The 24,917-nt window shown below is 37.6% G+C and overlaps 1 protein-coding gene, 1 long non-coding RNA gene and 1 other non-coding gene across 3 annotated transcripts in view; all 3 read left to right on the forward strand.

Annotated features, from left to right (window-relative positions):
* Positions 1-24,917, forward strand: part of SNTB2 (syntrophin beta 2) — an 88,515-nt gene that overhangs the window by 52,906 nt on the left and 10,692 nt on the right. Inside the window, exons 4-5 of the mRNA XM_028501875.2 lie at positions 3,428-3,570; positions 16,448-16,644. Of these exons, the coding sequence (XP_028357676.1) occupies positions 3,428-3,570; positions 16,448-16,644 (340 nt within the window). The remainder of the gene's footprint in view (positions 1-3,427; positions 3,571-16,447; positions 16,645-24,917) is intronic.
* LOC118497513 lies at positions 19,474-21,751 on the forward strand. Its single transcript, XR_004900037.1, has 2 exons — positions 19,474-21,703; positions 21,741-21,751. It is a non-coding gene; the product is annotated as an uncharacterized LOC118497513 (long non-coding RNA).
* LOC114488490 lies at positions 21,544-21,683 on the forward strand. The gene has a single exon (XR_003683805.1).

The following is a 24,917-nucleotide window of genomic DNA, read 5'->3' on the forward strand; positions in this document are numbered from 1 at the left end:
TGTCCAAACCCTTCAGTTGCCGAGTTCAGGTAGAGCAGATTAACAAGGGAACCCACGCATCTGAATATGTTTGGTTCTTAAGTTTGTGTTAGTGAATAATAAAACTTCACACCCCCACTGGGGACCGAACCCGCACCCTAGGCATGTGCCCTGACCAGGAATCGAAGAGATGACCTTTTGGTTTGTGGGACAATGCCTAACCAGCTGAGTCACACCAGCCAGGGCAAAAATTTATTGACATATTTTTAAACTACCACAAAGGGTGTATGCATTTGTAATTTTAATAAATATTGCCCAAATGCATCTTATCAGGGTTGAACTAATTTAGATTTCCCACAATGTATGAGAGTTGCCAGACTTTTAAAGTGAACTTAATATGGTTTAAGCTACATACAAACAAGTAGAAAGGAGAAAAATAAAGGCACCAATTCTTCACAGTGTGTCTTTTATGGACCGTATTAGATGTGTTTCCTCCACTCAGTTGTGAGTTCTTGGAAGACAAGAGCACATTTTTTTCAAAATCTTCATTGCCACCAGAGAACTTAGCCTTATGCTTTGTACATAGTAGATGTTCAGTAATTTTTTTCTTTGTCTCTGTATATACATACAAAAAGCAAGCAAACAAGTCACTAATTATAAAACCTCGTCAAAGAACACAACTTCAGGGTTGGGAAATCATACTAAGAAGAAAATTTCCACCATTTCAAATACAGTACCACTTAACTAATTTCAAGGTACTAAATAATTTCTAAAATATTCTTGATTTTTACTTTTTAAAGTAGTTGTTTGAGTTACCCAAATTAAATATTGCTCTCAGAATAGGGTGTTCAAGCAAGAATGGATACCATTTCTCAGAGGTATTATGGTCGTATGTATCTGATAAAGGTTGGACTAGGTAAATGTCAGAGCATTTTCTGACTATAAGACATTTTGTGAGTATGAAAGTGGTCAGATAATTTCAGATCATGTAACCTGTTTAGTATAGGTGACCATTTCTTCTGGCAAGAAATATATCTCCTGAAAAGCTTGCATGTAAATGAAACTGTTTCAGTTGTACTTAGAAAATATAGTCATTTAGGACAGATAAATTTAAAAAGGTTCATGTATTTAAGTTTAAATAATTTCTCCTTAATTTCTCCTTTTTGTTACTTCACATTGTCATAAATTGAGCTTGCTTGAAACAGGGAAAACCTATAATACAGACACGTGGTAAATGAAAATTAATCTGTTCTGTGCATTGGGACTTCTGTCCGCTATTGATACTGACTTTTTATGTGACTGAGAATTTACCTTTCAGTTGGTTGTATTATTGAAAGGGAATTTTCTTTAAATACACTAAATGGGGGAACATGAATGATCTATAAAACCAGTATTTTTAAGCATTTGAGTACAGATTAGAAAAGCCAACAGCCAGAGAAAGGTTTGTTTCCACAGTTTTTATTTTGTCCCTGATAATTCCTCAAATATGTAAAGACTCAAATTTGTACTAGAGAAATGGTTTATTTAGTGTTTCTCTGTGTTTTCTATTATAAAAAGAAATAAAGAACAGAAGTATGTCACTTGACCAAAAAGATTTATATGATTAAGAGGTTTAGGGGATGAGTAATAACTGTTAGTATTTCTTCATTTTAGTGCTGCTTGCTCTATTTATTAGAAAATAAAATTTGGAGAAGGTTTTGATTTGGCCAAAGTGTGTGCCTGTAAATGGATACGTGGGTCTTGAAACATAGCAAACCAGAACCCTAACCTTAGTGTCCCTTTTTTCTCCAGCCAAAACCTCAGTAGCAGAGCCCCAGGCTGCCTGCACTGATACCACAACCGAAATCACATGCTATATGTAGTGGGCAGCATTTGCCTCCAGTAAAAGCAAACTGTATCTTTATAAGTTAAGGCAAATAGGCAAACAGAATGACTTAAATTGAGGTTTCATTATTTTCCAGTGGTAAGTAGAAGAGGGAAGAGATATTCTCCAAAAACTAAGGACTTGGGAGAGCTACAGAATAAATACCTTTAAAAAATTTTTAGTTGGACAAAAAGTTTTCTCTCTTGAAATTGGATATTACTTATATTGACATTAGCAGTTTTCCTATAGAGCCTAAAATATCTTCTTTGGGAAGAAATAAACTTACTTTAGGATTTCCAAATCCATATACTCTGATCTAGGTTTCAAAATCTCTTTCTTACCAGTTAGGGAGTAATTAATTTTTAAAAAATCAGATTATCATTTTAATCCTTTGGGAAAGTAGATCTTACATTATTTTCCCTATTGATATATTATCCCAAACAGTCTCAGCGACAAAGACTTAATAGTGCACATAAACTAGAAATCCCTTTGGGGTACCTATGACCCAAAAATGTAAGAATCCAGAGAATCTCTTTAGAGATGTTATTTTCCATCCAGATATTATAGAATTACCCATGGACTAATATAGAGTCTTAGAGAAATGTACACTCACTAATAAGAAAAGTATAATTATTTCTATAGTACTTTGCTTGACTTCTCAAAGTCAGTTCATATATATTGTGCTTTCAGCACACATTAGAACCGGGGTCACTTCACTGGGTGGAATTCACTTTCCACACTTGGAATCAGAAGGTGGCACTAGCTGGGAGAAAAGAGTCCCAGTGGTAGATGTTATAACAGAACAGGAGCACATAGTCCACTTTTCAGATTGTAGGATGTATTCTTAAGATGCTTTAACATGTTCAAATTACCTTCCGAAGTCATTAAGGAGGAGAAAATAAAAAGTGGCTCTGAGACAGCTCTTTAAGGGATAGTGATTCATCAATTTGGATTCTCGTTGAAGCCATCCATCAGTGATAGTGAGCTGAAGGATCAGTGCTAAAATTACACTGCTGTTAAACATTGTCTACTCAAGGATCTTATCTCATGAGGGTAAATATTTTGATGATACCAGGGCTTTTCTTGAACATAGCCTTTTGCTTTTGGTACTTGGATCCTTGACAATATGGATAAACAGTGGTTGTTTTCCTACATTTTTAAACCTTCACAGAGATCAATGAACTTTATGCAAGTAAAGGTAATCGTGCATTTGACATGGAAGCATAAACTTCCTAAGTATAATGGGGAAGTCTTTCTCAACAGCTTATATGAGTGTTTTCCAAAATACAACATAGTGGGTCATCAGCATTTAAAAAAAAAACTAGAATAGAAATTATCATAGTATACTGCATAAAATATAGACATTACATTGTTTTGGAAATGTTTAAATTCAGTTATTTATATGTGTGTTGGGTTGTGATGCAAAATGTATTTCTTGTTAAAATTTTTGAAAAATACTGATGTTTAGAGTATATGGTTGGGGAAATAATGGAGATCCACTATGTTAGATCATTACTGAAGGGACTTGCACAACTGCATATCATTAACGTTAGTTCTGCTGTCTGGATTTCGCCATTGTAACAGGCAAAACTAGATGGTGGAAGACAGCAGTGGAGACCGGTTCTCATGGCTGTGACTGAGAAGGATTTGCTGCTTTATGACTGTATGCCATGGACGAGGGATGCCTGGGCATCGCCATGTCACAGCTACCCTCTTGTTGCCACAAGGTAAGACACAAGACAAATAAAATATCTAGCCTACTCTAAATTTTCTAAAGAATGTTAAAATGAAACAAAAAAATTTTAAGTGAGTTCTGTTATCTTAGCACCTAAAATAGGATTTAAGTGGATGATATAGTTGATTTAGACAAAAACTTTTCTTTTACAACCTTATTGATTACTTAGCATCTCCTATCTCTGAATAAATGGTTTCTGTCCTTAGTATTTTTTTGCACATTTATTAAGTTACTGAGGTAGCTTCCTAACCGCTCCCTTCAAGACTTTTGCTTAGTCATGAAGATAAGCAAATAATGTGTTTGTTTCTTTTACTTTATTGACTGTGACTGGAAAACCACTGAAATTATGGTAGCTTTTTGACTGAGTGATGAAATCATTTAAACCAGAATGTGGTACTGTGGATAACCCACACAATTCAGCCAAAATGTTCTTCAATTTCTCTTTCTGGCATAAGAACACATAGTTTTGATTCCATCAAATAAACATTGATTTGACCTGAAGCAACAGGATGTTTGTAGCATGCTAGATGTGGGGAATTGGAAGTGCAAAGAACAGAGACCACTTGAAATTAGTTATCTAGTGTTAAACTAGAAGTCATATTTACATTCAGTTTTATGTGGGCTTAAAAAAAATGACATTCTGATGTAATTAAAAAACCACACATGAGTCCCACAGAAAAGTATTTGGTAGTCAAAAAAGCTAAATGATGAGACCATCTGGTATGTCCCACAGGGAACAGAGGTTGGGGGGAGGTGGCAGTTCCTTCTTTAAGCAAAAAAGATTCATGCGAGGAAGAATATGGGAAGACTTTCATGTTATATAGAGTTGCCAAATTCCCTTACATATATCATTTTTTAAATAAAAATACAATTTTTACATAGCTTTTCAGCAGTTTCTCTGAAACTCCTAATCTGGAGCTGGAGTGCCTAGATCAGAGAATAAAGATAAGGAATTTGTTGAGCCTCAGAATTAGGGAGGTGCACCCTCATTCCTCATTAATCAGGACATAAGGGTTCTACGGGAGGACTGAGTCTAACCATCAGTTTCTGGTTTTGTTTTGTTAATCCCCAATGAATTATAACTTTCCTGAGGTCAAGAACTGTGACTTAACTCATCTTAGCACTTCCCTTAATGCTTGGCATATCATAGGCCCTCAATAAATCTTAGCTGAGTTAAATTCTATTACTTAAGTTATAGTTTCTCTGTCATGGTTACATTATAACAGGAAAACTATGAAAACATGTGGACATGTCTCAGTAGTTATTAGTAAAGGGATTAAATTGATGTTTTTCAAAGAGTTAGAGCTTAGGAATGTGATTATAGAGATCACTTAAGTGTAAATTTCATGGGAAAAAACCATTTTCTGGTTATGATCATAAAATGCAAGGAGGGAGTTTTTATCTTTAGACATTTCCTTAACTGTGTGTCATTAGAGGGATGCATCAGAAAACCTGTGACATCCCATAGGTAAGCTTTGTTTAATACTAGCAATTACAGTCCTATGAACAAGTCATTTCTGTCCATAGACTAGGCTGGTCCCAAACTGCCGGAGCGCCTGGTACTAAAGAAGGGAATGGAGTGATTGTGGTTGTACTATCAGTGTGGTACTAATTTGCAACTAGAGAAAAAATACAAATAAGATTTGAGTTAAAACTCTAAAACTCTTTTTTTATACAGGAGTAGATATTCATGACCTTGGCTTAGGCAGAGCTTTCTCAGATATGACACCAAAAGAATAAGCAACAAGAGAAAAAATAAATTAATTGGACTCCATCAAAATTGAAAACTTTTGTACTTTAACTGTCACAATCAAGAAAGTAAAAAAGCCAAAAAAAAAAAAAAAGAGTAAAGCCCTGGCTGGCATAGCTCAGTGGATTGAGTGCGGGCTGGGAACCAAAGTGTCCCAGGTTCAATTCCCAGCCAGGGTACATTCCTGGGTTGCAGGCCATAACCCCCAGCAACCGCACATTGATGTTTCTCTCTCTCTCTCTCTCCCTTCCTTCCCTCTCTAAAAATGAATACATAAAATCTTAAAAAAAAAAAAAAAAGAGTAAAAAGACAACCCATAGAATGGGAGAAAATATTTGCAAATCATTATCTAATCTGGGACTTGTATCTAGAAAATATAAAGAACTCTTACAACTCATTAATAAAAAGATAAATTGCCCAATTAGAAAATGGGAAAAGATCTGAAATAGACATTTGTCCCAAGAAGATATATAAAGAGCTAAAAAGCACATAAAAAGATGCTCAACATGATTAGCCATCAGGGAAATGCAAATCGAAACCACAGTGTGATACCACTTCCCACCCACTAGGATGGCTATAATTAAAAAGATAATAGCAATTGTAGACGAAGATGTGGAGAAGTGGAACCTGCATACGCTGCTGGTAGGAATGTAAAGTGGCACAGTCCATGTGGAAAACAGTCTGGCAGCTCCTCAAAAGGGTAAAGATAGAGTCACCATGTGACCTAGGAATTTCACTCCTGTGTATACCCATGAGAAATGAAAACTTACATCCACCCAAAAACTTACACATGAATGTTTACAACACCATTATTCATAAAACCCAAACAGTGGAAAAACCAAGTGTCTACCAACAAATGAATGGAGAAACAAAACATGGTATATCCATATAATAGAATCTTGTTCAGCAACAGAAAAGAATGAGATTTTGATAAACTGCAAAAAGGATGAACCTTGAAAACATGCTAAGTGAAAGGAGCTAGACACAGAAGACCAAATATTACATGATTCCATCTGTGTAAAATGTCCCAAATAGGCAGATTGTAGAGAAAGATTAGTCATTGACAGGAGGGGGTGTGGTGAGGAGTGGGAGAAATAAGGAATGACTGCTAATGAGTATAGGATTTCTTTTGGGAGTAACGAGAATCTAAAATTAAATGTGATTGTTGCATAGCTCTGAATACACTAAAATACATTGAACTGTATACTTTAAATGGGTAAAGTGAATAGCATGTGAATTATATCTCAAAGATGTTACAGTTTTGGAAAACAATATGATCTAATAGAAGGGACTAAGGTCAATTCTTAATAAGCTTGACTTTGAATCCATATTTGCCACTTTTAGTAGGTAATTGGGAGCATGTTACTTAACTTTTCTGTGCTACGTATTTTTCATTTGTTAATGAAACCCTAATGAGACCATAATGAGATAGGGTGGGTGTGATTATTAAATGAATTAGTCCTTGTAAAATACCTGCAGTGGTACCTGACACATTGTTTTGTTAGCTGCTTAAATTAGAATAATTTATTATTAAGTGAAAATATGTCAATGAAGAATTCTATGTAAGAAGTATAATTGGTTTAATTTGGCCATTGTTAAAAGAGGAGCTTAGTTCTACAACAGTTTTTATAAGTAGTGAAAGTTTCATATTAAATGAGGAATTCAAATATATTATTTGGATCAACCAGACATGCAGACTTAACTTGGCCATTAATTTAATGGGTGGGGCCTATAGCTCCCTGAATGTGTTACTCACTCAGTTTAATTAATATAACTCCTTGTTCAGGAAGTACCAGTGGATTAGGAGTAAAGATAATGGGCCAATGAGAGGTTTATTTTTCCATGTGGCCATGTCTGCAGGGGAATTGTTTTAAGTAATTGCATGATAGAATTCAGTGGGACCTAATCATCCTCTGGCCCCCAGAGCGGGTAGAGTACGGCCAGTGACTGAGAGACCAGAGGATGGGACCAGACCAGGAAGTGTACCACAAAGAAAGGCAAGGCCAGAAAGTGGTGTGCTTATGTCTTTTTAGAGTGGGGTTTGTGATTTATGTGAGTAATGAGAAAGGGCTGAATGTTCACTTTTCACTAATTCTATTTCTAATAATTTGGAACGTGTTCTTATGAGTGGATGAGTCAAAAAAAGATAGCATAAACACATAGGGAAGAAAAAATAAATTAAGGACCTTGGTTACCCACAAGAGTAGATAGTCCAAAAGCGAAGTACATTGTTAGGGTGACATAAATTTACATGAGTTATTATTTATATTGGTTTGCACCTTTACAGATTCTTAGAAACCAAGGCTGTGTGTGTGTGTTTGTGTTTACTTAACAGCTGATATTTCAGGCTGGTGAAGAATTAAGTAAAATACGAAAGTGCTCAATGAAGATTTTTACATTTTTATTTATTTTATTTTTATTTTACACACCTTTTGAGATTAAAGCCAGATGCACAATAGGGGTAAAAGAACACTTGGGTTTTAAAGGGGCTGTGGATTTTGCAGGCTGTGCATTTTATCATCTTTTCCAGTAAGCTTTCTTTGACTGGAAGAGAAAAAAGATCCAAAGAAAGTGTGACTACTTTACAGGGTGGAAAAGTGAGCAGTGGTGTGTTCACGGGACTCACGGAGCAAAAGCTGCTAAAACGCCTTTGCATGAGCTCATCAGCCTCCCCCACTAAAGGGGCCTTTTGGCGGTGTGTGCTAACCAACAGCTCGGAGCAAGGCTTCAGCAGCTGGTTTGCATTAGATTCCCTCTGCCAAATATTACAATAATCAGATCTGTAGGAAAAATTTTCCTAGACTTTGTATTTTTAATGTCTGATTTGGGATTAACAATCAAACTGAATATGGTAGGCTACACCCTGTCACTTTCCCTGTGCTCTGTCTTACTTGGATCTTATGTGGAGTGATTTTGAAACTTACTTAACTTCTGCTGAAATAGCTAATATTTAAGCAGCACGTTGAATCTCTGGGAATCAGCTCAGTGAGATGGTTCTCAAAGTCTACTTTCATGGACCTCTGGGGATGCCCTCCTCAGGGGATCTATGAGTTTAAAACTATCACTAAAATATAGCTTGCTTATTTTCACTGTCGACATTTGCACTGAGGGTTGCTAGAATTGCTGGTGCCTGAGCATGAATCAAGGCAGTTGGCACCAAACTGTATGGACTGGCAGCCAATTTAACCTCAACATGACTTTGTTGAAACAGTTAAAATTATTAGTTTTATTCCCTCTCAATACTTGAGGATTCATCTTTTTAATGTTCTGTGAAATGTGATGGTTTTCTCGAAAGAAAAGCACATGTGGGTTCGAGTTATGAGCTGAACTAGCTGTTTTGGTTTTTGGGTTTTTTTTTTTTAATGGAACACTATTTTTTACTTAAAACAACAACAGAATTACAAGCTATGGTTAGTCAGACTTGGGTATTTGTCAGACATTTTTCTCTAAAATGACCAAAATGATTTTGTCATTTAAGGAAAACACTGATAAAATTTGTTGCCAATTATAAAATTCCAGCTTTCAAACAAAAATTAGAATTCTGGAAAACTTGTATCTGTCACTGTGAGTTGACAGCTTCCCAATACCTAAAGAATTTTCTGATGAGACCAGTGGTAGTATTAGCAAATGTGACTCTTTTTTAAAAGAATTTATTTATTTATTTTTAGAGAGAGGGAAAGAGAAGGAGAAAGAGAGGGAGAGAAGCATCACTGTGCAGTTGCCTTTCAAACGCTTCCCACTGGGGACCTGGCCCGCAACCCAGGCATGTGCCCTGACTGGGAATTGAACCAACGACCATTTGGTTCACAGCCCACGCTCAGTCCACAGAGCTCCACCAGCCAGCATGCAAATACGACTTTTTGATATTGTATAATAAGATGCTTTAAACATTTGGAAAATCTGCAAAGCTCAGGGAAAAAATATTTTCCAAGTGACCAATACATAATGTTACAAAATCATGCAGGCATATAAAAAAAGATCCATTCAAACTATAAGACAAATAAGTGATTTTTTTATATAACAGGTTATGAAAACTTTATTGAGAAGGTTTCATATTCTGCATTACAACTAACCTTTAAGAAACCACTTGAGTTTTGGTTTGGTGGGCAGGATATCCGAAGGTTATTAAAATATTTCCTTTTCTAACTACATACTACTGTGCAAAGCTGGCATTTCCTCATATGCTTCAACAACACACTGCAACAGAATGCAGAAGCAGATGTGAGAATTCACCTACCTTTCCTTAACCTGGATGTTAAAGAGATTTGTAAAAAATTTAAAACAGTGCCACTCTTAACATTAATTTTTTTGTATTAGAAAATATTTTAATAAAAATAAATTATTCACATTAATATGTAACAGGGTTATTTTTATTTTTAAATGAATTAATATTTTTATTTCTCAGTTTTAATTTCTAATTGTAGTAAATATCGATAAATATTTTTTAAAAAGGGATTTTAGAATACTCAGTAGTTTTCAAGAGTGTACAAGGGTACTCAGACCAAAAAACTTGCAAATCACTAGTTTACTGCTTCTCAACTAGTGCTACACACTTGAATCATCTGGAGAAATTTTAATAAAATAAGGTTGTCTGGACCCCGCCCTAGAATCTGACTTTGAGGATATGAGCTAGGCATCAGCCATTTTTTTTCCAACCCTCACCTGAGGACATGTTTCATTGATCTTAGAAGGGAAGGACGGGGGAGATAAAGGAGAGAGAGAGAGAGAGAAACATCAGTTGGTTGTCTCCCATATGCACCCCAACCCAGGATTGAACCTGAAACCTTTTGGTGCACAGGATGACACTCCAACCAACTGAGCCACCTGACCAGGGCAGGTATCAGTCACTTTTAAAAGGTGTGCACCAGGTGACTCCCTGACAACTAAAGGAAATGTAAAGGAATATCCACTTGCTCTTAGATGTGTTCTTGCTCAGGTTATTATTAGAGGAGTGAAGGAAGGAACCAACAAATTTGTAGAAAAGTATTATAGATATACAGCCTACAATGAAGCCAGCAAGCCATTTATTTATTTCTCTTTGCTGTATATACTTCTCAGCCAAGTTTTTAAAAATTCTGTATGGAAAATATTGTCTGTTGGATTTCTTATAAGGGGGAAAGTATTTTCATTCTGTTATACCAATCTACTTAGAACTTCTTAAACATAGGGAAAATATTTTTGGAAGAAGTGAATAAATTAAACTATATTAAATGTTTGTCATGACATAAAATGTTGAATAGTTTAATGACCCTCAGGAAAGCTACTTTTTAATGATTTTTAGTATGTTCACAGAGTTGTGCAACCATCACCACAATCAATATAAGAACACTTGAATCACCCCAAAAAGAAACTCTTTACCCATTAGTAGTCACTCCTCATTTTCCCCTACCCCGGCCCTAAGCAACCACAAATTTGCCTTCTGTCTCTATGGATTTGCCTATTCCATATAAATGGAATCATGCGTTTTATAGCCCTTTGTGTCTTCAAGGTTCTCCCATGTTGTAATTACAACTTGATTTTTTTATAGCTGAATAATAGTCCATTGCTTGGATTATTTTTTTATTGATTGATTTTAGAGGGGTGAGGAAGAAAGAAACAGTGATTTTGTTGGTTCCATCCATCCCTGCATTAATTGGTTGCTTCTTTTCTTTTTTTTTAATTTTATTTTAATCATTGTTCAAGTATGGTTGTTTCTTTTATGTGCCTTGACTAGGGATTGAACCTGTAAGCCTGGTGTAGCAGGACAGCGCTCTAACCAACTGAACTACCCAGCTAGGGCATGCATATGCCACATATTTTGTTTATCCATTTATTAGTTTATGGGCGCTTGAGTTATTTCTACTTTTTGGATATTATGAATAATACTGCTATGAACATTTGTGAATGAGTTTTTGTGCTAACATGTTTCTGGTTCTTCTGGGTACAAACCTAATCTCTATTACCTATCCTGGGCTTAATATTTCTAAAAACAAATCTTGTGTTTCCCTGACAAACCTGTTCTGGGAAGCAGGAGCACTTTTTTCCCATTTACTTAGTGGAAAAATATTTTCATATACTTATTTGCTATCTGTATATCCTCATTGATGAGGTGGTTGTTCAAATTTTTTGTCCATTTTTTTCAATAATTCCAAAGACTTTTAAAAATCCATAATAGTATTTACCACCTTAACTGTTTTTAAGTGTCCAAGAGTAATGTTGTATGTACATTGTTCTGCAGCAGATCCCTAGAACTTTCTAATCTTGCAAAACTGAGACTCCGTTTCCCCATCCAACACAGTTCCTGGTAACTGCATTCTACTTTCTGTTTCTCTGAGTTTGACTACTGTGAGAACCTTATATAACTGGAGTTGTGATGTTTGTCTTTTGTGACTGGCTTATTTCACTTAGCATAATTTCTTCAAAGTTCATCTGTGTCATAGTATATGACAGGATTTCCTTCTTTTTAAGGCTATTCTATTGTAGGTAGATACCTCGTTTCCTTTATCCATTCATGTGTCAGTAGACATTTAGGTTGCTTTCACCTCTTGGCTGTTGTGGAAATTACTACTGTGGATATGGGCTTCAAGAACCTGGTTTTGATTCTTTTGGATACATACCAAGAAGTGAGTATTTTGCCCATTTTTAAACTTTTTTTAAAAGATTTTATTTCTTTATTTTTAGAGAGAGGGGAAAGGAAGGAGAAAGAGAGGAAGAGAAAGAAACATCAATGTGTGGTTGCCTCTCGCATACCCTCACAGAGAACCTGGCCTGCAACCCAGGCATGTGCCTTGACTGGGGATCAAACTAGCAACACTTTGGTTCACAAGCCCGTGCTCAATCCATTGAGCTACACTAGCCAGGCTAAACTTTTTTTGTTATTGTTGAGTTTTAAGAGTTCTGTGTATATTTTTGGATGCCAGTCATTTATCAGATACGTGTTTTTCACATTTTTTTCTCCTACTCTGTAGCTTTATTCATTCTGTTATCATTGTCTTTCAAAGAGCAGGGTTTTTTTAAAATTTTTTTTAACATTTTTTTTAAAGATCTTATTTATTTATTTTTAGAGAGGGGAGGGAGGGAGGGAGAGAGAGACATCAATGTGCAGTTGCTGGGGGTTCTGGCCTGCAACCCAGGAATGTACCCTGGCTGGGAATAGAACCTGGGACACTTTGGTTCCCAGCCCGTGCTCAATCCACTGAGCTACGCCAGCCAGGGCTCAAAGAGCAGTTTTTAATTAATGATTTTTTCATGGATCGTGCTTTTAATGTATTTTTTTAGATCATCTATATTTTCTCAAGATGTCTTCTAGAAATTTCATATTTTTGCAAGTTTTGCATTTAGATCTAAGATTCGTTTTGACTTAATTTTTTTTAAAGTTTTATTTATTTTTAGAGAGGGAAGGGAGGGAGAGAGAGAGAGAGAGAGAGAGAAACATCAATGTGCGGTTGCTGGGGGTCATGGCCTGCAGCCCAGGCATGTGCCCTGACTGGGAATCGAACCTGCGACACTTTGGTTCACAGCCCACGCTCAGTCCACTGAGCTACGCCAGCCAGGGCTCATTTTGACTTAATTTTTGTGAAAAGTTTCTAAACCAGAAAGCACCAAGGCCAGCTGAGTTCACTGGTAAGCTCTACGAAACATTTAAGGAAGTAATTTCCTCTAATCTTTTTTAGACAATAAAAGTAGAGACGATACTTCCTAACTCATTCTATGAGTCCAGCATTACCCTAATACCAAAACCAGACAGACATTACAAGAAAGGAAAACTAAAGACCAAGATCTCTCACAAACATAGATGTAAAAATGCTCCACAAATATTAGCAAATCAAATCTTAAAAAGTATAAAATAATTATACATCACAACCGAGTGGGGTTTATTTCAGATATGCAAGGCTGGTTCAACATTTGAAAATCAGTTAATGTAATTCATCATATAAACAAGCTAAAGAAGAAAATCCAATGATAATATTAAGAGATTTAGAAAAACATTTGACAAAATCCAACACCCTTCACAATAAAAATCCTCAGTGAACTAGCAATGGAGGGGAACTTTCTCCACTGGATAAAAACTCTACAAAAAAATCTGTGTGTAACATCATACTTAGTGGTGACAAACACAGAGTTTTCCCACTAAGATCAGGTACAAGGCAAGGGTGTCCCTCTTGCCACTCCTTTTCAACATTGTACTGGAAGTCCTTGCTAATACAATATGGCAAGGAAAGGAAGTGAAAGGTGTGCAGATTGAGAAGGAAGACACAAAACTCTCCTTGTTCACAGATGACATGATTATAATATATAAAAAATCCAGAGGAATTGGCCAAAAACTCCTGAAACTAATAACAATTATAGCAACTTTGTAAGATAACTAGGTTAATATACAAAAATCAATTGTTTTTCTGTATACCAACCATGTACAAGTGGAATTTGAAATTAAAAACACCCCCTGACTGGTGTGGCTCAGTGGGTTGAGTGCCGGCCTACAGTCTGAAAGGTCACAGGTCTGATTCCCAGTCAGGGCACATGCCTGGGTTGTGGGCCAGGTCCCCAGTTGGGGGCATGAGAGAGGCAGCTGAATGATGTTTCTCTCACACATCAATGTTTCTCTCCCTCTCTTTCTTCCTCCATTCCCTTCTCTCAAATAAATAAATAAATAAATAAATAAATATCGTGGGGGGGGCGCAATGCCGTTTATATTAGCATTCCCCAAAAATGAAATATTTAGGTATAAATCTAACAAAAAATATTCAAAATATGTATGAGAGGGAAACTATAAAACTCTGAACAAAATCAAGTAAGAACTAAATAAATGGAGAGTCTATTTCCATATTCATGGATAGGAAGCCATAATATTGTCAAGATGTCAGTCAGTTCTTCCCAACTGATCTATAGATTTAATGTAATTTTGATAAAAATTCTAGCAAGTTATTTTATGGATATTGACAAAATGATTCTAAAGTTTTTATGGAGAGGCAAAAAGACCAGAATAGCCAATACAACACAAAATTGGACTGATACTATTCAACTTTAAGGCTTGCTATAAAACTACAATAATCAAGACAAGTGTGGTTTTGGTGAAAGAATAGACAGATCAATGAAAGAGAATGGAGAGCCCAGAATTAGACCCCTATTAATATAGTCACCTGATCTTTGACAAAGGAGCAAAGGCAGTACAATGGAGCAAAGATAGTGTCTTTGACAAATGGTGCTGTAACAACTAGACATCCACATAAAAAAAAAAGAATTTAGACACAGACTTCATACCCTTTACAAAATTTAATCAAAATGCAAAACTAAATCTCCCAGAAGATAACATGGGAGAAAACCTGTATGACCTTGGGTGTGTTGATGGCTTTTTTAGATACAAAACCAAAGATACCCATGAAAGAAATAACTGACAAGCTAGACTCCATTAAAATTAAAATTTTCTGTCATGGCTGGGTAGCTCAGTTAATTAGAGTGTTATCTCAATACACCACGGTCACAGGTTTGATCCCTGATCAGGGCACATATAAGAATCAACCAATGAATGCATAAATAGGTGGAATAACAAATTAGTATTTCTGTCTGTCTTTCACCTTCCTTCCCTCTCTCTCCCTTTCCCCCTAAAAAAATAAAATTAAAAATTTCTGCTCTGCAAAATACAATGATAAAAGAATTAGAAAATGAGCCACAGACTAGGAGAAATATTTGCAATAGTCACATCTGATAAAGGACTATTCAAAATATCAAAGAACTCTTAAAGTTCAACAATAAAAAAAGAAACACCTCAATTAAAAAATGGACCAAGGACCTTAACAGACACCTCACTAGAGAAGATAATAGGGATGCCAAATAAGAATGTGAAAATATGCTCTACATCTGTGTTGTCAGGAAAATGCAAATTAAAACAACAATGAGATACCACTACAGACTTTTTTTTTTAAGATTTTATTTATTTATTTTTAGAGAGGGAAGGGAGGGAGATAGAGAGAGAGAGAGAGAGAGAAACGTCAATGTGCGGTTGCTGGGGGGTTATGGCCTGCAACCCAGGCATGTACCCTGGCTGGGAATCGAACCTGGGACACTAGATACCACTACAGACTTAAATGGCCAACATCTGGAACACTGACAAATGGTGGTGAGGACATGAAGCAACAAGAACTCTCATGCAATGCTGGTGGGAATGCAAAAATGCTACAGCTACTTTGAAAGACAGTTGACCAGTTTCCTACAAACATACTCTTATGATATAATCCAGCTATTTCACTCCTCGGTGTTTACCCAAAGAAGTTGCACTTTACACAAAAAGCTGCACAAAGATGTTTATAGTAGCTGTATGTATAGTTGCCAAAACTTGGAAGCAACCAAGATGTATTCAGTAAGTGAATGGATAAATTGCTGATATATCCAGACAATAAAATAATATTCAGAGTAAAAAGAAATGAGCTATCAAGCCATGAAAAAAAAAAACATGGAGAAAACTTAAATGCACATTACTAAGTGAATGAAGCCTATCTAACAAGGCTTTACACTATATGATTACAACAATGTTACATCTTGGAAACATCAAGAAAATGGAGATAATAAAAAGGTCAGTGGTTGCTGGGCAAAGGGGAAGCTGAATAGGCAGAGTAGAGAGCATTTTGGAGGCAGTGAAAATACTCTGTATGATATTACAATGATGGGCACATCTGTCCAAACCTGTAGAACATACAACGAGTAAACCCTAAACTAATCTGGGGACTTTGGGTGATTGTGCTGTGTCAATGTAGGTTCATCCTTGGCAAAAAAAAAAAAAAGGACCAGTCTGGTGAGTGATGTTGGTCATGCGGTGGCTATGCATGTGTGGGGCTTATCATTTCCTAATCAAAATTGAATGTTTCACTGATATGCATAGCCTCTTGGAAGCATAAAAATGCCAGTGGAAAATTGGGGTCTTGGACCATCAGCCCTGTGTTCTGACTGTGACGCCAAGGGTCATTTTGTGGTAAAAACAGAATGGTATCTACTTAAAAGACTATAATCTTATTTTGAAATGTACTTTTCCAAACACTGCCGATGGCTTTTATAATTTTCTGCATATCCATCAACATAAATTGCTGACATTTTCCTCTGACAGTACATTAAATACTTCTAATCTTCACTCTGTTTGTGGTCCTAGGTTGGTTCATTCTGGCTCTGGATGTCGATCACCCTCACTTGGATCTGACCTCACGTTCGCTACCAGGACAGGCTCTCGGCAGGGCATTGAGATGCATCTCTTCAGGGTAGAGACACATCGGGATCTATCGACCTGGACCAGGATACTTGTTCAGGGTTGCCACGCTGCCGCTGAGCTGATCAAGGAAGTCTCTCTAGGTATAGACCCTGGCGTTCATTTTTAATAGTAATTAAATAGAACTGTTTTATAGACAGTGAACACCATTATCATGTGTTCCAAATTTAGAAGTGTTCTGAAATACGGCAGTTTAAAGTGATCGCGATGGGAAGAAACCTGGTTTATTTGTTTCAATAGTAAAGTTTTTCTAAGCCTTGCACATGGCTCTGAACACATTCATAAAACCCTGTGTACAAGGAGGCAGATGCACTGTTCATCATTTAAGGCTGCATGATAATGTAAGGGCTCATTTACCAAGTACTAGATATGTTGATCCTATAGTTAAGATTTGGAATCTAAGATATGGATAGATACCCTTAAAATAAATGTGTCTGGAAGAGCTTATGGCTATAGAAAAATAAAGAATTTGGAATAGGAGTTTCTCTTTAAAAGTTTGAAAATGTGTGCCCAATACCTACTGAACTAAGCTTCTGAAGGAGTTCCTTTCCTCGCTTTCCATTCTCGAAGCGCCCTCTTGTGGCTAGTCTATGTGAATTGGGGTATGGTTTCATATATGTATATTTGTGTGTTTTATGTCCCACATAAATATTTCCAGATTGCTTTTCATTTTAATAAGAACAGGGAATAGTTAAAAGTAACACATCACAATTTCTAATAGAGTTTGAATTACTTTAAGTATCTTGGCTAGTTAACTTTGCTCCCTTTATCTACGATTTTATTTTATAAACTTAGTTTTACAGAACTTATATAAAAAAAGAAAATGTTTCAAGAGCAGAATGTCTTGTGATTGGTCTTCCTTTCTGTTGCCTTTTGAATGTGAGGGAGCTCCAAGCCTTTAGCACTACACGGGCAGCCTTGCCACGGGCCATCATCTAACATCGGCACAGGGAGAGTTTTTTTACTGTTGTCAGACAATGCGGTCTTCATCCATTTAGGGCCTGCTTGATGTTTTGGTCACGGCCACTGTGATGATTCAAGCAGCGACACCAGTGACTAGTAAGAACCCACTGTGGATTTTGACCAAAGCCACCACATCCACGCTTTCTCCCCTGTCTTCTGCCTGTTTTCTCTATGGAGTGGTTGGTCACCGCATTAAGGGCTGTGGGGCTCTGGTTTTCATCTTGACCACAGAATGTGCTTTCTGGGATGGGCCAGTCCTCCGTGTGAAGGTCTGCGATGGCAGCTAAACTTCACATTGCAGGAAATCAGAATCTATCTACCCCCTGGCTCACAACTGTTTAAATATAGATGGCTTGAGGAGAGGGAGAATAAGGACCAGCTCGTTCTTTACATTGAATATTTTTATTTAATTTATTTTTTAAAAGATTTTATCTATTTATTTTTTAAGAGAAGGGAAGGGTGGGGAGAGAGAGTGAAACATTGATGTGTGAGAGAAACATCAGTTGGTTGCCTCTCACGTGCCCCCAGCCAGGGACCTGGACTGCAACCCAGGTGTGTGTTCTGACCAGGAATCGAACTGGCGACCTTTTGGTTTTCAGGATAACATCCAACCCACTGAGCCACACTGGTCAGGGTGGTTCCTTATATTTTTAAATAGACAAAATAAATATTTTTAGGTAATTTTGAACTTTTTTGTTCTCATTCACAGCTGTATTTTAATATTACCTTGGTAATACTTTCATTTTCACAATTTAGGTCAGCTGATGTACTGTACCTATTAATCACTTACTCTGTATTTAAAGCTGTGGCAGATATATTAAACTGACTGAAGGTAAAGTGCTTTGATGAAAGTCAGAGTTTCTGTAAAACATGTATGTATTTATATGTGTATGCACATAATCATGTGTTCATACTTAGTCTGTTAGGTCTTATGTGTATGCTTGATGTGCACAGCCATACTTGCATATATGTACACATACATACATAAGACAAGTGTGTCCTTCAGATATGTGTTACCACCTTCTGTTAAATTGTTGGGAGATTCAGAAAAGATCATTTAAGACTATAGCCCTGGCTGGGAAGCTCAGTTGGTTGCAGCATTGTCCCATACACCAAAAGGTTGTGGGTTTGATCCTGGTCCATATATATGCAGGAGGCAGCCGATTGATGTTTCTCTCCCCCCCCCCGCCCCCACTTCGTGTATCTCTAAAAATCAATAAACATATCCTCAGGTGAGGATTTTTTTTAAAAAGCTAAGATTGTGACATATATTCAAATACTCGTGGCCTAAAAAAGTTAGGTAGTTGACAAAAAGAAATCACTTAAGCTCTGTTTCCTTTTCTCTTATGTGTTTTGATTATAGTTTATCCATTTTGAAAAATTTCAGTGACTACCTACAAGATTTGACTAGTGAATATAATATATGATCTTCATAATGTCCATTTAGTTTTAAACATTCATTAGATTATAGTTATAGCAGAATTGATGAGTGATCCTTCTGGTATGTGAGGACTTTTTCTTTTTAGCAAATGTGAACTTCAAGATGACTAAGCAGAAAATGCACTTAACTCTCTCAGACCCATAAAACCATTTTCCATTTGCCACAGGAATTGAAAATATGAAAAATATGTGTGTAGTAGTTTGAACTTTAATAAGTATGTTTTTAAAGGCTTAATTTCACTATACCAATTACCCAAGCTATTCAGGTTTTTAAATCATCTGAGAACTTTATGAAGATACTTTATATTTTGGTAACTTTGGTGATACGAAGACTACGAAGTTATAGGTGTAGGTAGGAGTTGCATTAATAAATATATAATAAACGGGAGAAGGGTTTTCAGGAACAACTATAAAGGACACACGGACAAAACCAAGGGAGGATGGGATCAGGGGAGGGAAGTGGGGATGGCTGGGGTAGGGGTGAGTGGTGGGGAGAAAATGGGGACAACTGTACTTGAACAACAATAAAAAATTTAAAAAATATGTAGAAAATCTGTAAGAGGAGAAGAAACGTGGACATTTAAAAGTGTTTCTACTGTTAGTCTCTGTGAGGAAAGAAAGAATTTGCTCTAAGCATGTTGTTCTCAGTTTTGTAGAAATTCTTTTGAATCCCTTTTTATTCATCTTCTCAGCAAATATTGACTGAGTGTATTCACTGTGCTTTTACTGGCTATACTAAAATAAATAAGGTAGGCACAGCCTCTGCCTTTGAAGTAAGAAGAACAGAAACAGAAAGAGCAATAGGTATGTACCAGGGTTGTTGTAAGTCACACATGAGATGCATGGTCCCTAACCGTAACACACAGCCCTCTAAGGCAAATTTTATTGCATCCATGTTCAAGATGAAGGTACCATGGCTCAGACTTGAATTGTGGACTCCTGGCTTCAAAGCCAGTGACTGAAGCCCCTGCGTTCACCCCTCTCAATGACTCATTCTTATGGCCAAATTAAACTCCTGGAGGACATATACATTATCAGTTTCTCTCAGTTCATTAAATCAACAGTAGTGACTATTTTATTATTTACAAAGCTCTGCTTGGCAATGAGACAAATAAAAATAAATAAAAACTTACCTCATGCCTTTGATCAAATAACTCTAAGAAAGGAACATAGTGTCATGTTCTTCTTTGTAACCCCAGGTGTGACTGTCCTGTTGGTTATATGGGTTGCACTGGCTTTCCCCATGTGCAGTAAGGAGAATGGTAGCCCCGTCTCTCTCTGAGAGAGCCCTGAGCAGTCAGACCAGGTTGAACCTGCGAAGCCTACTCCCTTCTGGGTTGTTCTGATGCCCAGAGGACCCACCTGGTCCTGCAGCTGCTAAAGGGTTTTGCTGGAAACATTGCAGCCCCCCAGAGCCCTTTTCCCATGTAACTGGGCCCAGAACAGCAGAAACAGGATTTTTAGGATAGCATTTTTTAAAATTTTTAATTGATTTTAGAGAGCAGGAGGCATTGATTTGTTGTCCTACTTATTTATGTATTCAAATTGGTTGCTTCTTGTATGTGCCCCAACCAGGCATCAAACCCGCAATCTTGGCATATCTGACAACATTCTAACCAACTGAGCTACCCAGCCAGGGCAGGATAGGATTTCTTTGACATCAGGGTCTTTGTCCTTCATGGTACACTGGTAGCCACCAGCACTCTCTCATTCAGAAAGACACAAAGTAGAAAATGTAAGTCTTATTTACCAGTATTCATCTTGGTGTAACATGAATAGATATATTACTAGCTAACAAGCTTTTTTCCCCTCTGCTTTAAAATCTTTTTTTTTTTTTTACCACTAATGGAGCTGCTTAGAAAGTTATCTTTAATGTATGTCATTACACTCAACAATATCCTTGTGGTTTGAAAAACCCAGTGTCCCTTTCACTTAGCAGATCATGAAGCAGTAGCCAGAGCAGAAGGAAAATTAGGGTGGGTGGAGAGAGTAAGTCCCCCATTGAAGCCAAAGGAAGAGTATTTCAAGGAGAGGAATGTCCAGTAAGGTTAAATGGGCCAGTGGGAGTGACTTAGGGTGCAGTTAACAGAAAATGCCTTAGCAAACTAGGTGAAACATTAAAGAAATGTATTCTCTTACATAAAAGAGAGAGAGCCAATGTTAAAGGAGGGTGGTGGTGTGTTTTCTCTTCCCAATCATAGTTCTTTTCAACCTGAGCCAATTTGGTTCATATGCACAGCCTGGACCAATGCCAATCACCAGAGGAAAGCCAGCCTGGCTGCCCTTGAAGATGCGGTCACTCTTCCCTGAAACACATTAGGAGAAAGTAGAAACCTGAATAAAATTTGGGTTTGGCAGTAAAGGAAGAATGGAGAAATAGAAGCTGGGGAGACAGCTAACAATGAGTACTACAAGTATCAAGTGAGATGAGGGTTGAAGAAGCAGGTCGGATTTAACAACGTGGTGATACTTGGATGCTTTGTGGTGTGATGATGGATTGCAGTGGGCTGAGGATTGAAGGGGAGGTGAAACTTGGGTAAACTGTGTGTAGACAGCTCTTTCAAGAAGTTTTGCTCTGCTTGTCCTGGCCTATGCTTTCTCTGCTCCCCTGTGCTCAATTGTAACAGAGGAGTCCGGCAGGACACACAGCAATCTCCCTCTCAGTTTAGGAGGGCCGTCCTGAGTATAGGGCTGGCTCTTAAAGGCACGAGAGGACAATAATAAAGAAAAAAAAAAGAAGTTTTGCTCTGAAGAGGAAGAGAGAGGAGACTGGTAGAAAGAAGAAGATGAGGAGTTGAGTACAGATATTTCTTTTAATAATGAGAGACTAGAACATTTGTAAAAGTTAATAGAGGGATCTGGTTTAAAGGGAGTTATTGCAAATGGCTAGAAGCATAAGGAATAATCAGTCTTATACAGTTGCTGAGAAGATGGGAGTGGACAGGATCCAAAGCACAGGTGGAGGGGTTGCCCTAGAAGAGGGACAGATGGGAGACGGGAGAGGATGAGTGGAGCGCACATCTGCACCTTAGCTATTGAAGTGGGTGTTGCCGAGTAGTTTGTGCCATAGGCATCCCTGGCTTTTACTCCATCACTAACTTCAAGTGCAGTTACAGGCTACTTTTATATTGTTTGAATTTTTAAAGTTATATCTTACTTGTATGGTGGGAAAAACTTTTTTTTTTTTTTGCTTAAGAAGCCAGCCTCATACAACAAAACCATCATTCTAAAGAATTTTACAATATAATATTACTGAATTGTAGAATATGTGATAGATATATATAGATATAGATATCAATACAGCTATTACTAAAAGAATAAATGAGTTTAATAATTGAGACCTCAGAAGTAAAGTCAGAATTTTCAAGTGCAGTTATGATGCAGGGAAAGTCTCATCAGAGAACTTTGTTTAGAATGATTGAGCTTAGATGGGTATATATGGTAAACTCAAGATGCCTGGTTTTATGTGGTTGGTCTGCACATAGGCCTGCTCCCCTAGCATCCGTCACCCCACCCCTGATCACCACCTGCCTTCAGCCCCTGCCCCGCATTGTGGGTGGGTATTGAAGCAGGTGTCAGGGATGAGATGAATGTTAGGCAAGAGATGAGAATGTCGGTTTTGCATATTACTTGGTAATAAAATTTCTCCCAAACCCTGAAAGCTTATTAATTTAATTTTTAGGTGAGTTAAAAGGTTATGGTTAACTAATTTTGGTGTACACATTCAACAAAGTGGCCATTGTTATAGTTTTTATTATTATTTAAGACTGAACTGAAATAGCTCTATTAAGGCTTTTCCAGTTCCCCAGAGTTAATCTACTCCCGTCTCCTCTATCCTCTCACAGTGTTCTGTCCGTCTTTCTGTTACAGTACTTACTTTGTTCTACTGTATCCACATTCCCTGTTCTTTGTCTCTCTTGTCTGAACAGAAACCATCTTTTATTCAGCTCTGTATCTCCCAGCACCTAACACAGTGTCTGGCACATAGTAAGTGTTCAGAACAGTCCAGCACAGATTGCTTGTGGTTGTCTGTTTGTCTTCCCTGCCGCCCTGTAAGAGCAGAGAATCTAAAAATGTGTGAATAAATGAAATAATGAATAAACAGGCCAATGAAGGAAGACATAGTTCACTGTTCCACCAGATAGTTACTCTTCGTGCATGCCTTCTAGTTATTCTGGGTCCAGGCTCATGAAGTTTCTTCGCTTATCTTCAGCCCTGCCCGCCGTCAGCCCACGGTGTACCCTACACAAGGAACACAGAGCCCCCACTGCCAAGTGCTGAATGTTTGTCTTCCTTCACTGATTAACTTTTAAAACTGTAGTTTTCTTCTCTTTTAAGCTTCAGAATCTGACATCCTGTGATTGTCCATAATTGTTGTGTTGTGTGTTTTTTTATATTTCTGATAACAACTTTGTAAAGCAAAATCAGTATATTAAATTTTTCACTGACTTACCTATAAATTGAGGTGAATAATGGATTTATAGCCATCTGAGAGGATTTTAGTTGAATCAAGACATCAGGGTGGTTATTACTAAGTCACCTGGACCAGTTCCGAGTTTTGCTAATAATTACTCCCAGATCCTGCCCTATCGGAATTGGGCTTTGTCACAGGCGTCTGCCCCACACTACAGACACACTTGTGTGTGTGTTGTGTGTGTGTGCACACACTCCCCCCCGCCCACCTCCTCTCATTAAACAGAGTTAGAGGCTCATTTATGTTTGGTTCATTACTCCTGAGACCCTCCAAGGATGAGGTGTGTCAGGTACTTAATCAACATCGCCGTAGCTGTTTTATGGCCAATTCATACTCATTCAGAAGTGTCTGGTATTTACTATAAGTTTTAAACTAAAACTCAATTCTAAACCTAAACATATTCAATATGACCTTTACTTACTCCTTTTCAATGTAGAGGTAATAATCATAAACGATAATTGAGGTTTATCCAGTAAAACTCCAACCATTAATATAACGAGAACAGTTTGTGCAACATCGATGTAACCTGGCAGCCAAGGAGAATGAGCTGGAATGAGCATGCGTGAACAGTGACAACTTCACTGTACTAGTCAATAGGGCCGTAGATGCCCCCCTACCCCAAGTGAGCATGTGTATTGTGTGGTCACCACATTCAAAATGACTGAGCAAGTAGAGCAACGAATTTGCATCAGATTTTGCGTTAAGCTTGAATATTCCTCCGTGGGAGTGATTCAGATGATTTAGAAGGCCGTAGCTTTGGGCAACTGGTGATTGGCAGCTTCATCACAACAATGCGCCTGCTCATGCGTCACATCTCATGCAGAGTCTTATGGTGAAACATCAAATCACCCAGATGACTCATCCCCACTACAGCCCAGATTTGGCTGCAACTTCTGGGTTTTCCCAAAACTAAAGTCACCTTTGAAAGGGAAGAGATTTTAGACCATTGATGAGATCCAGGAAAATGTGATGGGGCAGTTGATGGTGACTGGGAGAACTGTGTGAGGTCCCAAGGTGCCTACTTTGGAGGGGACTGAGATGTCATTGTCTTGTGTACAATGTTTCTTGTACCTTGTATCTTCAATAAATGTGTCTATACTCATATGGCATGGCTGGATACTTTCTGGACAGACCGCGTACATACATTTTTTTAAGTAACATACAGACACTAATGTTTGCTTTCCTTTTTTTACCTCCTGAAGGGGAGCAGTCCTAAACAGAACACTTTAAGAAATCTGTTGCATGACAAGCTTGTTGGGGAGTTAATGGCTTGCCTTTGCCAGTCGTGATTGCGGACCTCGCCCCACCCGCAGGCAGGAATACTCGCCGGCCTGCGCTGCACCCTCTCCAGCCAGTGCTGTGAGGACTTGGGCAGATCCTTGTTCTGTGAGCTTTTGTTTCCTAGACTAGAGCTGACCCCTCTCTTCTCTTTAGACCTCAACACCCTTCCGGGATATTAATCAAGTAAAATCCTCTTGA

The sequence above is a fragment of the Phyllostomus discolor genome, chromosome 12 (genome assembly GCF_004126475.2).
Source record: "Phyllostomus discolor isolate MPI-MPIP mPhyDis1 chromosome 12, mPhyDis1.pri.v3, whole genome shotgun sequence".
Lineage (NCBI taxonomy): Eukaryota > Metazoa > Chordata > Mammalia > Chiroptera > Phyllostomidae > Phyllostomus > Phyllostomus discolor.